Below are 16,383 nucleotides of genomic sequence, written 5' to 3'. Positions count from 1 at the left end.
TTTCATTGAGATTGTGACTGGCATTAAAGTATTGGTCTAGGTGTATGTAGTAATTTTCCATTATGTTGAGTAAAGGGCCCTTGTTTGCTAATACGAGGATGTCCATGTCTTGTTCAATATTGGTGAAATTATGGTTATAATCTTGCATGTGTTGGCCGATGGCTGAAAACCTGTTGTATTTTATTGCGTTAGTGTGCTCGTGGTATCTGATAATGAAGTTTCTCCCGGTTTGCCTGATGTAGGTTTTTTTACAGGTGGTACATTTGATCCTATAAACTCCTGATTTTTAAAAACTGCTGGTCTTGTTGATGTGTGAAGTATTGTATAAAACGTTCACGTTCTTATTGTTGGTTTTGAAGGCTATTTTAACGCCTTGTTTCTTAAAGATGTTGGTTAACTTGTAGATATCATTGTTGAACGTGAAGGTGGAAAATGTTAGAGGTTTGGTTATTTCTTTTTTGAGGGTAGTTTTTGGGCGATGTTTGTGTTTATTGATTATCCTTTCTATAAAATGATTGCTGAAGCCGTTGAATTTTGCGATTCCGCGGATTGTGTTGAGTTCGTTTTTTAGACCTTTATTGGACATAGGTATGCTGAAGGCTCGGTGAACTAGGCTGTTGTATGTGGCTCGTTTGTGGGACTGGGGGTGCACTGAATCTTGGCGAATGGTGGAGGCTGTTTGAGTGGGTTTTCTGAAAATTTTATAACTGAAAGAATCTGAGTTTCTAGTGATGGTTAAATCTAGAAAGTTGATTTTTTGATTTGATTCGGATTCTAGTGTGAAAACATTTAAGTTATTATTATTATTACTTATATATTGTTCAATACGGACCAAAAACATGAAATTCATAACCATCATTGATATGAGGATCAATATTGTTGAGTCTTAAGACGGTGGTGGGTGCGTTAATTGATTTCTCATTCATGATTACAAAGACATCGTCGACACATCTGGCCCAAAAGAGAATGTTTTCGAATTTGTTGACAATTTTGGTGTATTCGAGGAAGTCCAGGTATATTTCTGCTAAGATGCCTGAGGCCGGTGACCCCATTGCCAAACCATTTTGTTGATATATGACATTGTCAAAAGTGAAGTTATTGTCGATGATAAGTTTTAATATTGTGATAAAGTCTTGTATCTCTAGTTTGCTTAAGTGGCTGTTTTTGTTTAAATTGTTTATAATTATCGGAATTAATTTTGATACTTGTATGCTTGGGTACATGTTTACAATATCGAAAGAGTGGATGGAGTGATCTGGTTGCAAATTGAACTTGTTTAGTTTTTCTACTAGCTCAGATGTGTTTTTAATAGACTTTTTGGATAAGAATTGATAATTTTTTCTTAAGAAACATTGGATGAATTGTGATATTTTGTATAAGGGGCTCGGTCTATAGTTGATAATTGGCCGGATGGGAATTCCGGTTTTGTGAATTTTGGGAAGAGCTTTAGCAGTGGGCAAACCGGGAGAAACTTCATTATCAGATACCACGAGCACACTAACGCAATAAAATACAACAGGTTTTCAGCCATCGGCCAACACATGCAAGATTATAACCATAATTTCACCAATATTGAACAAGACATGGACATCCTCGTATTAGCAAACAAGGGCCCTTTACTCAACATAATGGAAAATTACTACATACACCTAGACCAATACTTTAATGCCAGTCACAATCTCAATGAAATCTCAGAGAAACCCAACATACTCTTCGATCTATTTATCACTTTCCTCAGAAACAATAATGCAGCCAACCTAAACTCAATCCTAAATTTAATCAAAGGTACTTTTCCAAGACAATTACACTTTCTCCCGCACCCTTCAGCCCCACCTTAAGCCCTCTTCCTAAGCCATATATAATTTTATATATGTCATTTCAATACAAGAACTTACTGATTTCCATGATTATAATTTTTACAACACCCCATTTATACTTTATTCTTTGTTAAAAACCTCTTAGTATGTATATTCCTTGTATTATTAACTATTACCATAATAACATCTCATTTCACTTGTTATTCTTTAAAATAACATTTTCTTAGGATTTCGCCAAAAGTGATCTTTGCTCCAATACGGCTGATGATGACCCCTAGATGGGTCGAAACTAGTACCGTGTAATTTATAATTTTGTGAATATATTTTAGTATTGAAAAGGTGGAAACGTTTACGTTGTTATTATTATTATTACTTATATATTATTCTCAGTTCAATACGGACCAAAAACATGAAATTCATAACCATTAATAATTTTTGAAGTCAAGTAATGAACAAGAGTCATTATTATCCCATGTACACAAAATATGAGGGTTGATCGAATATGAATGAGACTTCTAAAAGAAAATGTTCAATAGATTAATATATATCAAAACAGACAATAAACTAATTTTTTCTTACCATTACCTAAAAAGTAATTTTATTCACACTTGCCTAGCATCAAAGGAATGTCAATATCATAATGCTCTACAAGTGGTATAAGTGCAAAATTTAAAAATTTGATAGTTTAAGGATTAGTAGATACAACAGTGTCAGATCTTTCTATATGAATAATAAAATGAATGAATGGCCAACTAAGCGACTGCTGCTCAGCCCGAAGGGTTGCAGATTATGAGGTGTCATGTGATCAGCACAACGAATTCTCTCGGCCGCTATTCTTGGCTTTCGAGACCGGGACAACTATCTCACTGTCGGATTGATCCTCAATTGTAATCACATAGGCTGACTGAAGCTCAAACCATATAAAAATCCTTGACCTGGCTGGGAATCAAACGCGGTGCCTCCGGGTAAGAGGCAGGCACGCTACCTGTACACCGTGGGGCTAGCTATTTTTTTAAAGTCACAAGTAAAATCTGTATGGTAGACAGCTGCCTTTGTGGGTCAGTGGGAGAGTGTCGGCCTCTGGATCCCAAGATAGCGGGTTCAAATACGGCAGAGGTAGTCAGACTTTTGAAGGGAGGAGAAAAGTCCATTCCACACTTCATGTCGTACGATGTCGGCATGTAAGATCTCTGGTGACACATTTGGTGTTTACCCGACAATTTATTAAAACTCAGACATGAACACCCAAGATTGATTTGGTTTACTCTGCCATCTAGTAGGCCCATATTAAAACAGAACGTCAAAATACAACCAGAAGGCGTCAAATTAAAATGCCTGCACACGGTAGCTGAGGCCATACGATTACTATTGTTATTTTTTTGTATGGCAGACATTGGAAATTACATTGAGTAATATATATTATGCAATGGTTTGGCCAGAGATGGCAGCACTTCACTAGAACATTAAAACAGATGGTGATTTTTCAGAAGACAAGTGAAGCAACTCCACTTCACTTAGCAACACGTGCTATTTACTTTGCAGTTTGCTGTTTTCATTTGTGTAATGTCCGACTCGTTGGCTGAACGGTCAGCGTACTGCCTTCAGTTCAGAGAGTCCCAGGTTCGATTCCCGGCCAAGCCAGGGATTTTAACCTTCATTGGTTAATTCCAATGGCCCGGGCCTGGGTGTTTGTGCTGTCCCCAACATCCCTGCAATTCACATACCACACATAACACTATCCTCCATCACAGTAACACGCAGTTACCTACAAATAGCAGATGCTGCCCACCCTCATTGGAGGGTCTGCCTTACAAGGGCTGCACTTGGCTAGAAATAGTCACATGAAATTATTATTATTTGTGTAACTAATGGAATAATAATTTGGATCAAACTAAATGGACAGTGCCTGATGCTGCTGGCTTCAATAGTCTACGGAAAGATAAGTTGGAATTCAAGAGGACAAATTGGGGCAAATATTCATTTGTAGGAAGGGGAGTTAGGGATTGGAATAACTTAGTAAGCGAGATGTTCAATAAATTTCCAATTTCTTTGCAATCATTTAAGAAAAGGATAGGAAAACAACAATAGGGAACCTGCCACCTGAGCGACTGCCCTAAATGCAGATCAGCAGTGATTGATGAAGCACAATTTTTCCTAAGACCAGCATAAATTCTGAAGCAGACTACTTTGAAATAAATTCAGCAGGCTCATAAAGAAGAAATAGCTGCCAGTCGCACCTTGTTGAAGCTCATCATATGGGTAAAGATGAAATTATGTCTGATTAACTTGTCATTTTTTCAGGAAGTTATTTGTAATTATTACAATCTGACTGCTATCACAGAGGAAGGTAGGGAGTTCTCTGAAGAAGTGGTAATAAAATGTGGCATTAGACAGGGTTGTACCCTCACTCCTGTGTTTTTTAACCAATATTCAGAGGAAATAATAAAAGCTTTCTTTTCTTTTTCTTTTTTTTTGTTTTTTTTTTGTTTTGTTTTGCTAGTTGCTTTACGTTCCACTGACACAGATAGGTCTTATGGCGACGATAGGACAGGAAAGGCCTACAAATGGGAAGGAAGTGACCATGGCCTTAATTAAGGTACAGACCCAGCATTTGCCTGGTGTGAAAATGGGAAACCACGGAAAACCATCTTTAGGGCTGCCGACAGTGGGGCTTGAACTCTCTATCTCCCGGATGCGAGCTCACAGCTGCACGCTCCTAACTGCATGGCCAACTCACCCGGTAATAATAAAAACAGCTTTAGCAGAAGAAACAGCAGGAATTTAAGTTAATGTATAAACAATCAACAATTTGAGATTTGCAGATGACACATTGTTCTTGGCAGAAAGCCCACAAGATTTACAGCTACTGTCCAACCGAGTCAGGAAGGCAAGTGAGCAATGGGGCTTAACACTTAACGTAAGACACGTTTTATGGTAGTGACCCGAATACAACACCAACAGAGCTTGATGATCAATGGAGGGATAGTATAGCAAGTGACAAAGTACAAGTATTTAGGAACAAATGTGAACTACAACATTGACGGTACTGACGAAATTAAGTCCAGGATCAGCCAAGCCAGAAATACATTCAATAAAACGAGGAGAACGTTCTGTAGCAGAAACCTTTGTTTTTTCATCTAAAAATTAAACTTCTCAGATGTTAGGTCTTCTCCATCTTGTTCTATGGAGTTGAGACCTGGACCATAAAGAAGAGAGAAATAGACAGATTAGAGGCATTTGAGTTATGGCCGTATGGAAGGATACTGTGTTTGAGTTGGACAGATAAGATCACTAATGATGCGGTAATGAGGTGAATGGGAAAGAGAGAGGAAATATTAAATACTGTCAAAATCAGAAAGCTGTTGTATCTCAGTTATGTGATGCGAGAAGAGAATTATCATCTACTGTAGCTGGTCATTCAAGGGAAGAGACAAGGCAAAAGAAGACCAGGAAGAAGATGCATTTCTCGGACTGATAATCTGAAAACTTGGTACAACTGTTCCACTATTGAGCTGTTTAGTGCTGCATAATTTCTATGATGGTAGCCGACCTGAGGAGGAGAACGAGAAGTAGAAAAAGAAGAAGAGCTGATAGACCTATTAGAACTGTATAAGAATCAAAAGTCACATGCAAGTGATTATTTAAATGTATAGGAACAATATGGCCAAGTGATATACTTCCAACATTTTAAGCATACAAGTTTATTCTTCAATACGGTATTTAATTTCAGCCGTATATTTTAAAGTCTGATTTTTAAAATTTGATTATTTCTAAAACAATGAATATCTCATTAACAGTTGCTGTGAACTTGCAGCACTTGTATTTTGAGTGCCTCATATTGGACTGGAAAGGAAAGATTAGTTCTTCCACAGTCTGAAAAATACCTTCAGAACAATTTCTTAACAATTTCAATTAACAGGTTAACAAAAATTAATTTTAATGGTACTGTCAAAAATATTCTTCACATTACCGTACTTACTAGCATAATTTCCCTTCTTCTTTAGCATTCTTTTAACTTTGAAAAATGGGGGAGGGAAAATGCAAATTTAATTTTCTATCTAAAATACTGTTGGAATTCCACCACTTTTCCTATGGTTCTTTGGCAATCACTGGCAGAGAGATTTCGTCCTTCCTCTTCCTAAATCTACACAGCCACTTTCTGCTTGCTTTGAACAATGAGGTTCCTATACCGGCAGTGCTTTTCTTTGGAATCTCCAGCTCCTTTAAATGTAGTACTTCATACAAAACTGATAGCTGACATTTCTTAATATAGTTACATATTTTAACATTTTATTTTCAATTTCCAGACAATGGATTTATTTTGGCCCCTAAAATGATGAGGCTGTCTTTTCTTGCACACTGCACACCAGTAGCGTACATGTGATGCCTGTACACACACCAGCACTGCAGCGCTATTGCTTGCGCTTCTCAGTTGCTGCCCTCAAACTGATGTCCATACGTTATCACGACTGCACATTTTGTAAGAAAGTAAATAAAAATCACACTGATAACTGAAATCTTTTACAGAATCTGGTGACAAAATTTTGCTAATATTTATTTTTCTCCAAATTTCCGTTTCAAAATTAAGGGTGGGAAAATTATGCAGGTATTAATTCCTAGAACATGACACTGACCTGAAATATTTGATCCTTCTATACTGAGATGCCAAAAATATTTACATTGGAAACCAATACAATATACAAACACCACCTTCTAGAAACATTTAAATATGCTGCATACAACTACTCTACGTTATTTACACTACATTTCTCATAACTACCTAAAATTTATACATTTAAAAATATCTGAATGCCAATGAAAAAATTGTGTATGACTCATGACTAAACACCTATTATTTGTTTACTCACGCGATTTAAAGCATATTGCATGTCACTCATGAATTAAAAAAGCACTACTTCAGCCACTTTTTATAAAAATGACAATTTTTACATATCATACCCTCCATTAATGTTTACCCTTTTACTTCCCATTGCAGTGGTAGTTTACTTATTACTTCTTCATAAAAACTATGTTTGATGGGTACCGTGTAGCCAATTGCCAAGGGGAAGTACAGTATATAAAGGAGGTGATCCACAGTTGTCCGGAGCATTTCTTTCATTTTAGTTTTTGCAGTAGCAGACTGGGACATAATGTTGTCATAAAGAAGCACAATACTGTGGATGAGTTTAGACTGATAGGACTGTCTAACCATGCCGAAGAGTACGCAGCAGTATGAATCATACACGTGGGACACGTGTTGGTGCTTAATTTTACATTCATAAGCGAATTGTGTTGCAACGTACATAAATTAGGCCTATTGTACTTACACATAATGTTCTGCAGGACATTCAGTTATGGAAAATGTACCGGGTGGTACACCTCAACTCCGCACATTTAAAAGAAGTGCCTTAAGGAACGCTATCTCTCATACTAAACGTGAAACAACTAATGCATGAAATTGGGACAATGACCAGAAGATGTCACCATTGAATTATGGAGTAATTGTGTTGTTGTGAAGTTGCCTAAACTGTCTGTATTTATTGGTTTTGTCGTGGTTTACGTCAAGAAGTTTAAACTTTTCTCCATAGATGTCATTACAAAAACTGAGGTAATGCACACTGGTGCAAGGTAAAAGAATTAGTGATTTAAAGAAGTTTTGTGTTCTTATGTTTCTGAACTAAATTAACGTTCACTTATTTTGTTATTTCAAGGTTTGCAACACTACTTTCTCATTCTGCCAGTTTTTGAATCTGGCCAATAACAAATTTTATGTAATTATATTTCAGCCAATCACAGGCTTCTTGTTGGTTTTTGGTTGAACCAATAAAAATGAGAGGGTGTGTCCAGATTTAGTCCAGAACCCTCTTGAACCATCCCCTCGGGTATATAAATTGCAGCTTTTTCAGGCTAACATGTCTTTTGATCGCCGTATTTCTTAGAGTGTGTGTGTTAAGACAGGAGTTTTACTATTTTACAAATGGAAGAAAAATGATTTAGTTAAGGGCAGAAATTCCCTAATTCATGGAGCGCCTCATTCTTAGCCAGGCAGTTCAACAGCCAAGGTAATGGCCACCAGTTATATCTCTCTGTAGCTACCTCCGCAGGCTCACACGAGGGGAAGGTTCGAATTTCTAACCATGTAACCACCTGTTTTCTAAAATGTAAATTTTCTTTCGGCTAATGTAAAATTTCATAAAGTCTTAAACTGTAAATCGGGGATAGAGAGTGCCTTAACCTCTCGAGTTCCCCTTCAACTTAGTTTGAGGTGACTACAATTTTGTAACAGTTTCTCTTTTCTGTAAAGCGTTTAATTAACCTTCATTCTAGTCACTTCAGTAGCTTGGGATTAGCCTCTGCATCATCAGGGTGAGAGCCCAATTAGGGTTTTTATATTTAATTTTCTAGGAGCGCAAGTGTACGCCTCCATTCATTTTGTGTTCAGGCCGGTAATATAACCTGTTTTTCTTTTCCACGAAGGCCCATTAGTTTGGGTACTAGTTACCCCTGTGTACTAAATTGTAAAATTGCAAGTTGGGCCTAGAGAGGCCAAAAATTTGTGAGATTTTTGTAAGAAATTGGGAGCGCAGTCTCCTTGGTTAAATTTGGAGAGCATGTAAGATCTTTTTCTGAACTTGCTAAACTTCCTGTAACAGTGGAGGTGCCTCTGGGAGGCTGTAAAATTTGTATCGATTGGAGCAAGGTGCTACGTTTTGGGAGATTTCTCTCCTTGTCTATGTTAATGCTAATTGGCGATATTGTAAAGTTGGAAATTAAGGGCTTGAAGCCCAAATCGGTTACATTCCCTTTTCTTGGGTTTTCCAATTCTTGTATAAAGTTTGTTATTGTACCTCATCTTTCTTTTCTTGACCTAGTGAAGAAGCTTGTTAAGTTTGAAATTTGAAAAGAAATATAACCTTCATTTTTAAAGTTTTACGTTAATCTTTGATATAGTAGATAGACCCATTCCACCCAGCACCTCTTTCCGCTCCACGAAAACACGGTAACAGAAAAGAAAAAAGCTAGACAGTTTAAAAATGATGAAAAATTAAAGTTTATTGAAACGCTAATCCACACATGAAACTTGTGCAAATCGCCCGGATGTTGGACATTCCTACAACGACTTTGAAAAGAACTGTCAGCAACGAAAGAACGAATAAACAAACGAAGCCTGCTCTGAGGAAACCGTTTCGAACTGTGGTCTCTTTCACAGGTTCCTAAGCACATTTTAAGAATTACATGGCATCCAAAATTGAGATTGTACGCAAAGCCGTTTCCTGGAAAGCCAACCCGTTCTATATTTCTTTCTATATTTCTGCTCCACACACTGGATGATACCCTAGTCCAGAGTCGGCCAACTGGCTGGCGTGTGGTGTAAGAGGGACCGTGCGACGTCGGAGAGCCCGTGTGACGTATGAGCGCAGAAGGTGGGGAGTCGCTGTCGTAGAGTGAGACGAAGAGACAGCCCCGCTTTGTAGTAAACAAGTTCAGTGCTTTACGAAGTGGTGGTGGTATTGGTACAGTACAGTACATAAGTATGGATGAACCGGGCACATCATGGTGGGACAAGCTACCTACCCCTCCGATCTTTTTATCTTTGTGGGAAGATCTATATTTATTTGTTGAAAATGATAGGAATGCTACAGCTAAATGTTTAGTTTGTAGAAAAGAGCTACAGTATGCAAAAAGATATAATTTACAACGCCACTACAGTTTGTGTCACGCTGCAGATTATGATCGATATCAAGGCAAGGGAAGGGTACGTGTGATTACAGAACTAAAAGGTAAATTAAATAACCCTGTCGAGCATTCGATCAGTGAGTCAGCAGTTCGAGTTATAAAATTTCATATTTAATTGCAAAGAAACTTAAACCGTTCAGTGATGGTGAATTTGTAAAGGAATGTTTGATTCTAGCAACTGAGGAGTTTTGTCCAAATATCATTGAAGAGTTCGAAGCTACCGGCTTGTCCGCGCATACAGTGTCGAGAAGAATTCAAGACCTATCTGATGATGTCCACTACAATTATTAGAACTGACAAAAAGCTTCCAGGCATAGTCCTTAGCAATTGACGAGAGCACAGATATTTCTGACACGGCCCAACTAGCCGTGTTCATACAAGGGGTTAAAAATTAAATAACTGGAGGTTCAACCTATTCAATACTCAAAAGAAAGAAACGTAGCAATCACATTTCTATTTAAATGGGACCGGTTTCGACCTTAGTCTAGGTCATCATCAGCCATAAAAAACATGTAAAATGTTTAAGAATGTTGGAGGTCAGTTTTTCACTGTTAGGCACAAAGACACGACATCACATTTTGTTCTGCACAAAGTCACAACATTAACAATCAACTTGCGAAGATCAAAAAGGCTTGAATTCGCAGACGAACAGATCTGTAGATGAAAGCCGCCAGCTCCCGGTGACTACGTGGCACACTCAAGGTCACGCGCTGTGGCCAAACACCAAAGTAGAGTGGAGAACGTTTCGAAGGTCCAGAACCTGTCACGGCTGCGGGAAGCCAAGTACGTATATAAAAATGTACGATGCCAATTAGTATAACCGAATGAGCACCCGTACTCCAGCTAAGATCTTGGTAAACAGTTGATTTTTTTTTTTTTTCAAATCAACTGTTTACCAAGATCTTAGCTGGAGTACGGGTGCTCATTCGGTTATACTAATTGGCATCGTACATTTTTATATAAGTACTTGGCTTCCCGCAGCCGTGACAGGTTCTGGACCTTCGAAACGTTCTCCACTCTACTTTGGTGTTTGGCCGCAGCGCGTGACCTTGAGTGTGCCACGTAGTCACCGGGAGCTGGCGGCTTTCATCTACAGATCTGTTCGTCTGCGAATTCAAGCCTTTTTGATCTTCGCAAGTTGATTGTTAATGTTGTGACTTTGTGCAGAACAAAATGTGATGTCGTGTCTTTGTGCCTAACAGTGAAAAACTGACCTCCAACATTCTTAAACATTTTACATGTTTTTTATGGCTGATGATGACCTAGACTAAGGTCGAAACCGGTCCCATTTAAATAGAAATGTGATTGCTACGTTTCTTTCTTTTGAGTATTGAATAGGTTGAACCTCCAGTTATTTAATTTTTAACATCAATAATTTCAATACGGAACAATGAAATTTTTATCCTTAAATACATACAAGGGGTTGACGAAAATCTTACAATTTGGGAGGAACTACTGGATTTAGTGCCTATGAAGAATACGACGAAAGGCATTGACATTTTCAACTGCATTGTAAGTGTTGTTGAAAATGCTTCCTTGCCATGGAACAAACTAGTTTCAAGAGCAACAGATGGTGCACCTTCTATGGTAGGACGAAATTCTGGAGTAGTTGGGCTCATAATACAAAAAATGAAGACTCTCAATATAGCTCACACACTTGTTCCAATTCACTGTATCATACATTTAGAAAATCTGTGTGCGAAAAGCATTGAACTGAACAATGTAATGACGGCACTGGTTAGAATTACTAACTTCATAAGATCAAGGGCCTTACGTCATCGGCAATTCAAGGAATTTCTAGCAGAAAGTGACAGTGAACTTGGTGATTTGCCTTATCATTGTGCTGTTCGCTGGCTTAGTCGAGGCAAAGGACTCGATGCGTTTTTTCAACTACGACAAGATATAGCTACATTTATGGAGCAACAAAATGTGCCAGTCCCCGAACTACAAGATCGCAGGTGGATTTGTGACCTCGCATTTCTTGCAGACTTAACAGGTCATTTGAATATTCTGAATGTTTATCTCCAGGGAAAGGGTTTAATAATTACAGAAATGTTTGATAGAGTGAAATCGTTCAAATTAAAATTGTGTCTGTGGGAGCGTCAGTTCATGAACAGAACTATTCCACATTTTCAAAAACTGCTTACAGTGTTTGAATGTGCTACGGCTGAGGATATTGATAGGTATGTCAAAATCATAAAAAAACCTTTATTTGGAATTTGATTTTAGATTTAACAATTTGGAGTGTCTGGAAACTGATTTTCAACTTTTAGCCACGCCATATTCCGTTGTTGCAGATAACGTTGATCCAGACCTACAATTAGAGTTAATAGATTTACAGTGTGATAGAGAACTAAGAGATAAATTTGTAAATAAGAAGGATTTGTGTGACTTTTATAGAAATTTGTCACAAAAAAGGTTTCCCCGATTTCATAGGTTTGCAGCAAGAATGTTGAGTATTTTCGGTTCTACGTATGCCTGTGAACAACTCTTTTCTATTTTAAGAACAACTAAACCTAAACAGAGAAGCCAGTTGTGAGATCACAATTTGAAGTGTGCTCTTAAACTTAGTGTTTCTCAAACATTAACTCCTAATATTGAAAAACTAGTCCACGAAAAAAGACTACAAAAATCACGGAAACCCATGAGTGGCAACTGATTATTGATATCATGAGGTAAAACATATGTTTTGAGTTTACAGATTAATCTTTGTACTATTTTTGTTGTAAAACTGTACTGTTTCTTACTATTAGCACTCTTTTTACAGTGCATGATATTGTAAAACACAGCAATTTTTTGTTCAATATTGGTTCCGAAGATGCACCGACAGAAAACAAGTTTAGTTTGTATATATAGAAATAAACTTGCTTTATAACTCGTAAGTTATGTTACAATAAAATATGTAGAGAGAAATATGTACTACACATACCACATTGTACCTGCAGTCCTTGGACCTCCCCCTACGAATGACGTTGTGTTTCCCCTCGCCCCTCTAGCCTTCACTTCTCAGTTACAGTACTAAGTACATCGCTTCGCTGCCCGAGCAGAGTGTGTGACGTGTTACCTGACATCACACGTACACGCAGTTGGCTGCTCCTGCCCTAGTCCATCGAGTGGAGGTGACACGTACAGTTTACAGGAAGAAACATTACACGCACATTTCTCAAATAAGATATATCAATTGGGTACACAGCACATCGAACAATGAAGAAAACAATTTTCCTCTGATTCACTCCCATTCTAGCATCTCACGAGAAGTTCTCAAAAATTGATGACGTCATCCAAACAATGGTATTTGCTGTGCGCTGGCACGGAAAGGTACATACATTCTTAAAACTATGCAGATTCTTCTACTTCCCTATTAAGAGCAGTGTCAATTTCTCTATACCATTTTTGTTGCAGCATAATAGCAGTGTTAATCTCTCTCTACTGAGTTTACCCCCAAAGCATTTCTCACCTTTGAACATGTAAGTTTTATCAGAGGGCCAGACAGACTGATAGGTTTGTTACTAATTCATGCAGAAGAAACTAAACCAGGGTTATCCAGTAAGTTGTGAAGTATTTAGAATGAAGGCTTTGGAGGCATCAATGAGTTAGAAGTTCCAGCAACTGAATTTAAGGCAAGCCTCGGGTGGTATAAACAAAGGATGCGGCATTCACCCTTTCAGGACTGTGCCTATAACGTTGTACTACTATTGCACAATGCCTACTGGCAGATTACACCAATAAACTGTTAATTTACTTTAGGGTTTGTTGAATTATCTTAGTTGCAAGCCATACTGAATAAGCTGTGCAGTAAAACCTCGTTAATTCAAAGTCGTTGGGACACAAAAATCAGACTTCCGAATTACGTGATTTTGAATTAACCGCCAATTCGTAATTCAGTAATACCAACCCGTGTTGCGTCACAAAATATTCTAAGACCCATTACTGAATGCATTTAACCTTCATTTGCAGTTTAAAGCTTTCAAATGCCATGGAAAAAACTATTTCTGAAATGTATCCAAGGTGCATTTACATTATTCAAACAACACACTTGGATAAATCACTGGCAAATATAACCTCATGCAACAAAAGAAAAAAAAACACACGATTCAAAGACGAGGACAAATTATGCTGGCTCCCCTCTGCAAATGCTGTATTTTTTGGATTACTTTTCTGTTTGCATTTTTTAGATGCCTTGTACTTGCACAGAAAGTGCCCGACGTCCTTAAAAAATCGTGGCTAATCAAACTTTCCTATGATGAGGGCAGGAAGTGTTTTGCTTCTGTGTGCTTTGCAACACGGTACAATGACCCCCACCCTTGTACAATTTCCTAGCTGGCACTTCTCTCCTTTAAAACCATAAGTCCGTTTGGGCTCAGCATTGAGAAAAACAATGCAGTTTCATCGGCATTGACAATATTGGACAATATTGTTCAGTGTGTACAAATTTATTATATGAGCCACGCTTTTTCGCCAACTGTTGGCATCGTCATTGTTCGCGGATTCTGCTTCTCCGCACACTGCCTGTTACATGATATTGTGGCATTCCTTAAAACACTGAATACAAAAGAATTACGATTTTATTCAAACTTAGCAGATATGAAGCACACTATAGACACACCGAAGTGAGTGAAAGTACAGAAAGCTACTCCAGCATGAATCGGAAGGCGCGTTCTTTCATCACGTGGATAAATTTGGAATTTAAATTACTCAGTAAAATACTATTTTTTTTAAAATGTAAAGGCTGTTTTGAATTAAAAGTCTGAATTTCAGTAACGGGACAGACATTGTTTCTCGAATTACAAATTATCCGTATTTCAAATTAAACAATTTAAATAACATGCAAAACCGCATCTCATGTTTCCGGGAACGAGAGCTGCTTCAAATTAGGCAGGATTTTGAATTAACCGATTTTGAATTATTGACGTTCTACTGTAAATACATTCGTTATATAAATTTTGTTGTAAATACCTTCTGAAATTTTTTTTTTTTTTTGCCACGGGCTTTACGTCGCACCGACACAGATAGGTCTTATGGCGACGATGGGATAGGAAAGGCCTAGGAGTTGGAAGGAAGCGGCCGTGGCCTTAATTAAGGTACAGCCCCAGCATTTGCCTGGTGTGAAAATGGGAAACCACGGAAAACCATTTTCAGGGCTGCCGATAGTGGGATTCGAACCTACTTCTGAAAATTCAAGGTCATCTTATATGTGAGCCTATTTTATATTTGGGCCAATATGACAATTCATTCTCCATAAACAGAAAGTCTCACCTTGAAAGAGGCTGGAAAGATTTCATAGAAGATTGTTCCTTGCCACCAGCCATGAGGAGGGTTGCATGTTGATGGTAACTTGGCCACCAGTGTTATTACAACACTCATACAGGCTAGGAGCAGGGAGACGACGCTCCAGAAGCTAACTTTTCTTATTATTGGCCAGTTCCAGTCTAGGAAACAATAATCTTCTGTTGACTTCCGCACTGCAAGCTGGATTCCAGACAGTGGTGGTTTTCCACCATTTTCCTAAAAAATGAGAGGAAAACAGATGTTTAGAAATACATTTATACAAACTAAGAAATAAGAGGTAATTCCTTCCCTAAGCAATGCTTAGCAGATTATATTTCCCTCTTACATTTTCTATGTGGATCAGTGGTATTTATTTAATTTTTCTTTTCACAATTTGCTTTACGTCGCACCAACAGAGATAGGTCTTACGGCGACGATGGGACAGGAAAGAGTTGGGAATGGGAAGGAAGTGGTCGTGGCCTTAATTAAAGTACAGTCCCACCATTTGCCTGGTGTGAAAATGGGAAACCACGGAAAAACATCTTCAGAGGTGCTGAGAGTGGGGTTTTAACCTACTATCTCCCGAATGCGCACCCCGCCCTTCTATTGTGCCTTTCTAAATTGATCTCCAAATTAAATTAAATAAACACAATAAAAGTGCAAGTAAATGTAACAAGTGAAGAAAACAATGTAAAATACAGAATCCTAATCATCCAGACCAATGGTCTTGTCCACAGCAAGAATCCTAACCGTCCAGACCAATGGTCTTCTCCATGGCAAGAATCCTAACTGTCCAGACCAATCGCCTTGTCCAGATCCTATCCTAATCTTAACCATCTGCACAGCAAGAACGGGGAACAATCGAAGCATAGTTCCTAAGTACAGATGTTGGCAGCACTGAAAACTGCTGCAGAACATCCTTTCCGAGAAGGCCGCAAGCGAGTAAACAAACGACAGTCATTACGTGTCTGTGTGAATGGGGCCCACAGGCTGAACTAATGATGTTAATGTACTATATTCTTTTTCCAGTCAATGACCGGGTCAGGGAATGAAGCCCCCAACTTCCGGCGAGGACAGGAAATTGTACCGGCTGCCGAGGCCTGTCGCACTCCTCTGGGGCAACGATTAATGACTGACAGATGAAATGAAATGATAGTGAAGAGTACTGCAGGAATGAAAGATGACAGGCAAAACCGGAGTACCCCCAGAGAAAAACCTGTCCCGCCTCCACTTTGTCCAGCACAAATCTCACACATGGAGCGACCAGGATTTGAACCACGGTATCCAACAGTGAGAGGCCAGGGCGCTGCCGCCTAAGCCACGGAGACTCACGTTTTCGTATAATTAAGTTTAAATTTTCTAAATTTTTTTTTTTTTTGCTAGGGGCTTTACGTCGCACCGACACAGATAGGTCTTATGGCGACGATGGGATAGGAAAGACCTAGGAGTTGGAAGGAAGCGGCCGTGGCCTTAATTAAGGTACGGCCCCAGCATTTGCCTGGTGTGAAAATGGGAAACCACGGAAAACCATTTTCAGGGCTGCCGATAGTGGGATTCGAAC

The 16,383-nt window shown here is 38.5% G+C and overlaps 1 protein-coding gene across 2 annotated transcripts in view; it reads right to left on the bottom strand.

The window, feature by feature from the left end:
• Positions 1-16,383, bottom strand: part of LOC136881251 (amino acid transporter heavy chain SLC3A1) — a 90,535-nt gene that overhangs the window by 54,438 nt on the left and 19,714 nt on the right. For both annotated transcript variants that reach the window (XM_067154010.2, XM_067154009.2), the window contains exon 5: positions 14,811-15,059. In XM_067154010.2, coding sequence (XP_067010111.2) covers positions 14,811-15,059 — 249 coding nt within the window. The remainder of the gene's footprint in view (positions 1-14,810; positions 15,060-16,383) is intronic.

Source organism: Anabrus simplex, chromosome 9 (assembly GCF_040414725.1).
Source record: "Anabrus simplex isolate iqAnaSimp1 chromosome 9, ASM4041472v1, whole genome shotgun sequence".
NCBI lineage: Eukaryota > Metazoa > Arthropoda > Insecta > Orthoptera > Tettigoniidae > Anabrus > Anabrus simplex.
Note: the sequence above shows the minus strand (reverse complement) of the source record. Positions and strands in the feature narration are given on the sequence as shown.